At 41.1% G+C, this 10,029-nt stretch overlaps 1 protein-coding gene across 5 annotated transcripts; it reads right to left on the bottom strand.

Moving 5' to 3' along the window:
• Window positions 1–3,982: 3,982 nt before the first annotated feature.
• Window positions 3,983–9,478, bottom strand: fbxl8 (F-box and leucine-rich repeat protein 8). Of its 5 annotated transcripts, none has more exons than XM_039763009.1 (4): window positions 8,555–9,024; window positions 7,516–8,456; window positions 6,718–6,881; window positions 3,984–6,459 (listed from the first exon to the last, which is right to left on the bottom strand). In XM_039763009.1, the coding sequence occupies exons 3-4, from the start codon at window positions 6,855–6,857 to the stop codon at window positions 5,481–5,483; spliced, it is 1,119 nt and encodes a 372-aa protein (XP_039618943.1). In that variant the 5' UTR covers window positions 6,858–6,881; window positions 7,516–8,456; window positions 8,555–9,024; the 3' UTR covers window positions 3,984–5,480. The 5 variants fall into 5 exon arrangements, with proteins under 5 accessions (XP_039618946.1, XP_039618943.1, XP_039618945.1 ...); XM_039763011.1 differs by having other exon boundaries at window positions 8,794–9,024; XM_039763012.1 differs by lacking the exons at window positions 7,516–8,456; window positions 8,555–9,024 and adding an exon at window positions 9,397–9,478 and having other exon boundaries at window positions 3,983–6,459.
• Between the last annotated feature and the right edge of the window lie 551 nt (window positions 9,479–10,029).

Below are 10,029 nucleotides of genomic sequence, written 5' to 3'. Positions count from 1 at the left end.
AGATTGGGAGAGCAATGGATGGTGGTCATGAGGTCGCTGGAAAGCGGTGTGTGGCGCTCTTGATATCTACGCAAAAGGACAAAGGTCCAAGTCTAAAGAGTCCTCGTGCTTCCTGTATTGCTATATGGTTGCGAGACATGGACACTATCCAGTGACTTGAGACGAAGACTGGACTCCTTTGGTACTGTGTCTCTCTGGAAAATCCTTGGGTACCGTTGGTCTGACTTTGTGTCGAATGAGCGGTCGCTCATGGAGATCCAAATGAGGCACATTACCTGGACAGGCAGGGAGTGTCAGTTACGGCACTATAGACACGTGGCATGATTACTCGAGGGTGATCCGGCTTGAAGGATCCTCATTGTTGGATGGACCAGGCCAAGGGGATTCCCACGTAACACCTGGCTGTGGCAGACAGATGCTCATTTACAGAGTGTGGGACTGGACTGCGTGTCTGCCAGAATCCCAAGCTGATTGGTCATGTGGTGGGTGTGGCAACAAGCTGTACCAGTGCATGCTCCCCAACCTGACCTGACAGTATGTGGTGTACAACTCAGTAAATGGGAAGGGGCACCAAACTGGAGAACTGGCCTTCATAATAACTACATAAAAGGAAGAATACAGGCTGTCAACTTACATGCAACCCTGACTCTGTATTAGATAAAGCATATACCAGTAAAAAGATGAAATATGCTGCCTCAATGATTATGGGCCTATTTCATTAGAACTGATGTAAGTGCAAGTATTTGATTGGCTTGTTCTAACCCATCTTAAATCTGTAACTGCTGCTCATCTTGACCCTGTTCAGTTGGCAAACAGATCTGTGGATGACGCCATAAACACAGGCTGGAGCACCTGGCCTAAAGGAACTTACGCCAGAATACTATTTGTAGACTTCAGTACAGCATTTAACACTATTGTACCTGAACTGTTGTAAACTAAATTTCTACAAACTGAACTGAACGCTTCCACTTGTTAATTATTGATTTCGTTTTCTGACAGATTGGCAACAGTATGCTTGGATGGGCTCCCACCTCTCTGACTGCCTCCATATTAGCACAGGTGTCTGCCGAGGCTGTGTACTGTCCCATCTAGTCTATTCCTTGATCACTAATGACTGTAGGCCCACTGACCCTTTAGTAAAAAGCATCAAGTTCACTTATAACACTACCATTATTGCACTAATTTCTAATGGTAATGAAACAGCATACAGAAAGCAGGGGAGTCATCTTGTTTCTTGGTGCGCTAGAAATAACCTGGTGCTCAGTACCACCAAGTCAGTGGTAATGGTATTTGACTTGTGCCAACAGCACAGTTACAACCTTTCCTACTAGTGGAGATTGATTCTATAATCAATATGGTGGAATCCTTCAAAGTGTTGGACACAACTATCACAAACACTCTCAGCTGGGGCATTAACACCACTTTAGATAGATAGATAGATAGATAGATAGATAGATAGATAGATAGATAGATAGATAGATAGATAGATAGATAGATAGATAGATAGATAGATAGATAGATAGATAGATAGATAGATAGATAGATAGATAGATAGATAGATAGATAGATAGATAGATAGATACTTTCATCACTAAGAAGGCTCAGCAGCAGTTGTACTTTTACATGAACTAAAGAAATTGAATTATTTCCCAGCACATCCTAGTACAATTTACAAAGCCATAACTGAAAGCATAATCACGTTCTCCACTGTTGTCTGGTTTGGTTCCGCAATGGCACACTCCAGAAATGAATTACAGTGTATTGTGAGGTTTGCCAAGAAAATAATTGGCTGTGCTCTTCCATCTGTCTCAGGCCTGCAAGCATCTAGTGTCATAAACCATGTCCAAAGCACCACCAGCATGGCTCCAAAACCTCCCCTCTGGAAAATGCTTCGGGTCAATTCAAACTTTATTCAGACTAATGAACATCTAAACAGTTTGTTATCCAGAGCCAGCAAATCAGAAATTTAGCCCGTCTTCCTCACTTACTAATATGTTCTCTCAAATAGGTTAAAAAGTGAGGTGATGATTAGTAAGCAGCAGTATGGTTTCATGCCAAGAAAGAGCACCACAGATGCAATGTTTGCTCTAAGGATGTTGATGGAGAAGTATAAAGAAGGACAGAAGGAGTTGCATTGTGTCTTTGTGGACCTGGAGAAAGCATATGACAGGGTGCCTCGAGAGGAGTTGTGGTATTGTATGAGGAATTCGGGAGTGGCAGAGAAGTACGTAAGAGTTGTACAGGATATGTACAAGGGAAGTGTGACAGTGGTGAGGTCTGCGGTAGGAGTGATGGATGCATTCAAGTCGAAGGTGGGATTATATCAGGGATTGGCTCTGAGCAATTATTTGCAGTGGTGATGGACAGGTTGACAGACGAGATTAGACAGGAGTCCCCGTGGACTATGATATTTGCTGATGACATTGTGATCTGTAACGATAGTAGGGAGCAGACTGAGGAGACCCTGGAGAGGTGGAGATATGCTCTAGAGAGGAGAGGAATGAAGGTCAGTAGGAACAAGACAGAATACAAAGAAAAAAAAAGAAACGTCCTCTGACTTTCAACTTTTACTTTCAGTAAACTTAATGTGTAAATATTTGTATGAACACTGAAAGAGTCAACACCATAAGACATAAACTAAAAATGTTTCACAATGTGTCCCTGAATGAAGGGAGGCTCAAAATCAAAAGTACCAGTCAGTATCTGGTGTGGCCACTAGCTGCTTGAAGTACTGCAGTGCATCTCCTCCTCATGGACTGGGCCATATTTGTCAGTTCTTGCTGTGAGATGTTACCCCACTCTTCCACCAAGGCACCTGCAAGTTCCTGGACATTTCTGGGGGGAATGGCCCTAGCCCTCACCCTGCGATCCAACAGGTCCCAGACGTGCTCAATGGGATTGAGATCCGGGCTCTTCGCTGGCCATGGCAGAACACTGACATTGCTGTCATGCAGAAACTCACGCACAGAACGAGCAGTATGGCTGGTGGCATTGTCCTGCTGGAGGATCATGTCCGGATGAGCATGCATAAAGGGTACCACATGAGGGAGGAGGATGTCTTCCCTGTACCGCAAGGCATTGAGATTGCCTGCAATGACAACAAGCTCAGTCTGATGGTGATGTGATATACCGCCCCAGACCATGACGGACCCCCCACCTCCAAATCGATCCCGCTCCAGGGTACAGGCCTCAGTGTAACGCTCATTCCTTCGACGATAAACACAAATCCGTCTATCATCCCTGGTGAGACAAAACTGTGACTCATCAGTGAAGAGCACTTTTTGCCACTCCTGTCTGGTCCAGCGAAGGTGGGTTTGTGCCCATAGGCGGCGTTGTTGCTGGTGATGTCTGGTAAGGACCTGCCTTACAACAGGCCTACAAGCCCTCAGTCCAGCCTCTCTCAGCCTACTGCGGACAGTCTGAGCACTGATGGAGGGATTGTGTGTTCCTGGTGTGACTCGGGCAGTTGTTGTGGCCATCCTGTACCTGTCACGCAGGTGTGATATTCGGATGTACCGATCCTGTGCAGGTGTTGTTACACGTGGTTTTCCACTGCGAGGATGATCAGCTGTCCTTCCTGTCTCCCTGTAGCGCTGTCTTAGGCGTCTCACAGTGCGGACATGGCAATTTATTGCCCTAGCCACATCAGCAGTCCTCATGCCTCCCTGCAGCATGCCTAATGCACGTTCACGCAGATGAGCAGGGACCCTGGGCATCTTTCTTTGGGTGTTTTTCACAGTCGGTAGACAAGTCTCTTTAGTGTCCTGCGTTTTTAGAACTGTGACCTTAAATGCCGACCATTCCACAGGTGCATGTTAATTAATTGATTATGGTTAATTGAACATGCATGAAAAACATTGTTTAAACCCTTTACAATGAAGATCTGTAAAGTTATTTGGATTTTTAAAACATTATTGTTGAAATACACAGTCCTGAAAAAGGGACGTTTCTTTTTTTGCTGAGTTTATGTAACATGTAAGTTTTGTAGTGCATATACGTTAAACACACACATTCACTTGCACATCTCCATTGTAACTGCACTATTCTGTTTATTATATATGTTGTCTTAACGTATTTTACTTGTATGCAATGTTGTAAGCAGCTCCAAAGCTACCAAGTGAAATTCCTGTACATTAAGTACTGGTGAATAAAAGTGACTCTGATATTCAGAAAATAGACAGATGGACATTCCCCTCAATTAACATTCATATTATACTTTACCCAGTATACCATGTTCTTTCTTAATTAACCATATACACTCTTTTATGCCATATAAACAAAACCACTAAAAAATGATAACCCTATCAAGACATCAGTCACTCATAATTCTACATCTCTGCCGTACAAGACAGAAAACAGCAAAGAGCAGAAAGCAAGCTATGAGCAATACACCGAGAGAACAACAGAGGGCAGTATAAAGATGATACAATTTCTAAACAGTGAAACCTGTAGTTAATGGTTAGCCTCTTATGCCCTCTGCTGCTTGCCCACAGAATGACACAATTACTACTATAAATAAGTAAGGCACACATTTGGATCTTTCTTTCTTTTTTGTACCTTTACTGTACTATTTAGTAAGCTGTAACCTCTGCTGCTATATACCCTGCTAAAAAAGACCAGCACCACCATGTAACAGCATGAAAAACAATTTCCCTGGTCGATTTTAAATCTTTGATAAATCTTTAAGGCCAACTGTGGACGATTACATTTGTAAGTGCAGTGGCCGTGAACAGCTCTCAGCAAATATCCTACAAATTTACATGGTTGGGCATCTCTAGTGAGGAAAGTTCTTCAAACATTACCACTCTTCATTTTATTTGGTTTTTACCAACCTTATCTTAAAAAGTATACATTTTAAAATAAGAGCAGTGAAAATATAAATATCTCAATTAATTCACTTCTGGAATAATTAAGGTGCATGAGAAGGAAAGAAGACATGGCTCTTGAACTTTTTCTTGTATTAACATGTACACTGATTCGATGTTCATATTAATCTTTAAAAATTCATGATACTCAATGACAGATTAAAAAATTTTTAAACAATAATATCTAATTCCTCCTGAATGCAATATAACATTTTCTGCTACTAATAATGAAAAATATTTCAATATGAGAAAACAATGCACTACTGCTACAGGGTGATCCGTGCCAAACTTAAGGTGTCACAGTTCAGGTATTGACATTTACTTAAGGCATGCATTTGTGCTACAGGCCAAAATGTGGCGATGGCATCCACATACTTATTATGGGATGTGGCTTCCACAGCAGCCCTCAGTAAATGAAAAAGAACCTCCATGTCTTGATGTCAAAAGAGCATGATCCACAGGCCAAAAGTGTGTCATCATGCTGAGAGTGCAGGTCTCCATTGCAAGTCTTAGTTTTGGCATGGATCACCCAACCCTTACTCCAACTCACAGAGTGCTGACAGCAGTTTTCATTGGTTTTGAAAAGTACAGGTCAATTATCATTAAAAATCTTCCTCATCTTACTACAGTGCACAGCCAAGGATGCGGTTCTTTGCTGACTTTTAAAGTGTATCTCCATAACTTGGGGCAGCAGGTAGTGAATGCCTGTATAACACCTGCAGACACCACACAGTAGCAGTGGATCTCCTTAAGTGAAGCGCAAACTGAAGCCAGGTCTATTAGTGCGGCATTCAGCTCTTCAGAGGATGTCGTCTGCAGCACTAACTTTTCCAGCGTTGTGGAGTAATTTGAGGCAGTAAATTGCACTTCATTTACTAGATATGTGTAGGTGATCAGTTCCAAGTTTCTGACTGGAATTGCAGGCTGCAATATCCTTGTCATCTTTCTTTTAGGCAGTGTGTGGTCCAACACCATGTCAACAGCCATGAAGGGGTGTCTCTTGTGAAGCGCCTCCCATAGATCATTGGTGATAGCGGGAATATATTTGTCCAGCCGCTCACAGAACAGCTCCAGTAAGAGGAAATTGGGTCGTTCTGGCTTCATTAGGTCATGAATCACATCTTCTGATATGCTGGCATAGAAGACCCCAAGAACAGATAACTCTTGGCAAAGTCTCAGCAATTCTCTAACTGAATCCTTAGTGACATTGCAAACTAAAGTCTGGTTGTTAATATACAAACGGTGTAAATTTGGATTCTTTGAAGCTATCAGTCGGACCAGGTAGTCATCCAGCATAAATGGCATGTGTCGAAAGTCAATTTCCCGAAGGCGTAGACCTGCTGATTTGTTCTGAAAGATGTCTGAGATGCCCCTCAGAATATCTTGGCCAGAGTAAAACAGTGGATTTTCACCCCGGCATGCAATGCATAGCACTTGTATGTTGTTGCTTGAGTCTGTTGCATATTTCAAGGTCTCTATTGCATTCTTCCGGTTAATATGTACCGCCTGATTTAGGACAATTTTCAGATGTCTCACTTTGGGAAGAAATTGACACATTTTTTGTAAAGTGTTCTCTTCAGTTCCAATTTCAAAGCTGTGAAAATAAAAAATAACAGTATTCTGAAATTTTGCACTGTAAGCTGGTTCTTCTTTAAAATGTCATCTGTATTGTTACTAGCAGACAATTGGATTGCAATCAGTGCAGAAGACTATATGCGGAGGAGACCAAGTGAATGATGTTACCCAGGGTGTGTATCATAAAAAGCTATGGCTTTTATTGTAAACTAATTATTGTAATTTAAAAATTAATTTTGAATCAACAGAAAGTGCGCAAAATGATACTTCTCCTTACCTAACCTCAGTGAAATACCAGACTGTTGGAAACTGAATTGCATGATACCATTTCTTGCAAACTAAAGATGCTGCATGTCTGTCAACAAAAGGCAAATATGAAAATATGTTTGCAAGAATTTCCACCGGCACCTTCTGCATGGTGTTGAAGCAGAATTGCAAATTCTGAAATGGAAACAAATATATAAATTAGCAAAATTATGCTATCTTTCACTTTTTGCTTAATACAGTATGTCTATAAATCTTTAAAACATTTTATATATGATAGATAGATATGAAAGGCACTATATGATAGATAAGATACTGTAGATATGAAAGGCACTATATGATAGATAGATAGATAGATAGATAGATAGATAGATAGATAGATAGATAGATAGATAGATAGATAGATATTAAAGGCACTATTAGATAGATAGATATTGGGCAGACCGCAGATTGTGAGTCTCAGGGAACAGGCCTGTCTCCTTTTCTCTTCACTCTGTACACCTCCAACTATAAACATAACACCAGGTCATGTCACTTGCAGAAATTCTCAAACGTTTCTGCACTTATGGACCCTTTGGAATTTTCTGGATTTTTGCATGAATAGCTTCTGAAGTATGATCAGATCTTCATATACAGTACATTGTATCAATAGATAAAATACACTCTGGTTCCGCAAAACAGCACACACAGAATCATACCGTATAATACAAATACTGTATAAAAGACATTGTTTAACTATTCAAGCTTAAGTACTGAAAAGGTTTGTTAAATTCAGAGACTAGAATATATCAGTTATTTCTACAGCACTTACCTTCTGTCATGGAGTTTGTTTAACCTGTCACCTAAACATGCAACATCCCAAACATATAGTATGATTTGACATTTTGCCAAGCCTGATGTCTTGTCTGTATGTGGAGTTTGCACATTCTTCCGATGTCTGTGCGAATACTGTAATTGGTGATTCCAGATTCACTCAGTCGAAGTGTGTGTGAATTGATGAGTGGACCCTATACTAGACTCGGTACGACCCTGAATTGGACTAAGCAGGTTCGACAATATTCTACTAATACTGGAAATGTTTCTTGTTCAAGTTCAAACAGATTTAATCAATGGCATACACAGCAAGAAGGGAACCCTAGTGGTCATTTTGACACTGACAAACTACAATGTTTGTTATGAGTAAACCTTATGTTATTAAATTGTTATAGTTAAAGATTTTGCATCACCCATTACATTATTATTACTTCTTAAAGTTATTATGTATACACATTTCTGGGGTGTGGTGCATAAAACCTTGAACTGTAAACTATAAGCTTGTACAGTTGGTCAAATACCCCCCAGATCGACTAAAAAGGTAACTTAACCTGCTAATATTCCAAATGTATGAATGCTATATGTGTATCAGTACAATCTGTAATGAATAAATCCTAAATTAATATTGCAAATAATGACCAGAAAATCTGACTATGAAGAAGTTTTTTCTTTATCAGGAAACTTGTAGAAACTAACCCCCAGCTACAGATGTCCTCCCGTCCACAGATGGTTATCTCCTACACGAATATTTTTATTTTTTCGACGTCATCATGTTTTTTTTTTATTTCATGGTACAACTCTCTTCATACATCAAAAAGGTGTGCATGGTAATAGACCTAATATACAGTATTTTTATAGGGCGCGTACGGAAGACTGGCTTTCCGTCCAGAGTTGGTTCTTGCACCCAGCTGAATGTTGCCAGCAAATGCGGTAACTGCGCTACAGAGGAAAAAAAATAAGTGCGAAAGGTGGAGAATTAAAAAACTGAAACATGGTAATACTAGATCATCTATATTCAAATAGTTGTTAAACTTAACTGTTTAACTGCAGCGTTTATCATTCTTTCACAAAATAATTCTGTTTAAGGAAAAAATAATTCTCTGCTGCACCTGAAGTGCTGCCAAAGTCAATGCACTGAACTGGATGTCAGTTCGTGGGACGTCAATGGCTTTCCTTGCGTAGCAGTTAAATCAACGCGTATTTCTGTCCTTCATTTTATTCTCTTCTTAACCTGATGCTCTATTATTCTACAGCACGACTTCGGCGGACTTTTTACCATGTCGCTCTTCCTTTCTTTGTACCCTCGTAGTGCTTCCCAAGATATCTGACAGTCTTCCTCTTATTAAACCTAACGCAACTGCTCCCTCCTCGTTCACATCTGACTGCTGACGCGCCCGTCACCGAGCTCTCCGGGAAGTGCGCGCATGCAGTGGGCGGGGCCTCGTCATAAGCTCCGAGACGGGTCTGTAGCTGTCTGTAGTCTGCGATACCTATGACGTTGGTCGTGTAATGTCTATCGTGTCTGTCACGAAAAGCCCTTTGAGTCCGATAACCCTCACATAACCCAAATCCTAACCGATGTAAACGATCATGCGATGGGCGTTTCATGATGTTGGGGAGTTACATGACTGACCTCATCGAAACTGCGGACTTCAATTACACGCTGTTGAACGCTTCTGTTGCTAGGAGGTTGACGAAGGTGGTAGGCGTGGCGAAGGGATGAGGCCTCTCCTTGAGTGCAGTGTATCATCATGAAGTGGCAAACTAAATCTTTATGTCTAAATGTTTAACACTCGCAACATTAAAAATTGACAAATAATACTAACCACTCCTATGACGTTTATATACGTATCTCGATTTCCTCTTTGTTCTTACTTACATGGAAAACGAGAGGGTTACTGGCAGGATTGACACTCCAATCCACCGTAAAAAACCGCACACTGTTCCAGTGTGGTGCTGACCCGCTGCACTCAGGTCCCAATCCCGGTGTTTCGTCGTGTGGTGGGTGCGGCAACGTGCTGTTACAGCGCATGCTCCCAACCTACCTGACCAGAACTGGCCTCCCTGCGCTGTTCACTTCTTGTCATTCTTAGATGCTTCCAAAGGGCAGTTTTGCAATACAGCAGTCTGTCGTCCAGGTGGGTACTATGGCATATCTCCACTTAGAAAAAAAAGCATGGTTATCTAGCTTTCATTTTGTTTCAGAAAGTGAAGATACACACTTAGATCTGCACCTTTCTTCTTTTAAATCATGGCAAAAGAAACAGAAGGTGCTTGAAAGCAATTACTAGAGCGTGATACGGTAACAGAGATGAACTAAGCCATGTACATGATATGCTCTGTGAGATGTGTGGAATAAATACATGTTTATATGTGTGGCTGACATGGGTGGCTTTTGTGTTGCGATAGGTAAAATGTTCTACAGTTTTATTTTAACTCTAAGACTTTTGTTAAAGCCCATCTGCAAGGTGTACCCTATTTTCAATGGAGCTTGCATTTCTTCATTTTTAAA

Source organism: Polypterus senegalus, chromosome 9, assembly GCF_016835505.1.
Source record: "Polypterus senegalus isolate Bchr_013 chromosome 9, ASM1683550v1, whole genome shotgun sequence".
NCBI lineage: Eukaryota > Metazoa > Chordata > Cladistia > Polypteriformes > Polypteridae > Polypterus > Polypterus senegalus.
Note: the sequence above shows the minus strand (reverse complement) of the source record. Positions and strands in the feature narration are given on the sequence as shown.

Coding starts and splice junctions, on each gene's coding strand:
- fbxl8 (XM_039763008.1), bottom strand. Junction 6,460..6,717: donor TGGTATTTCACTGAGGTTAG/GTAAGGAGAAGT, acceptor TTATTTTCACAG/CTTTGAAATTGGAACTGAAG.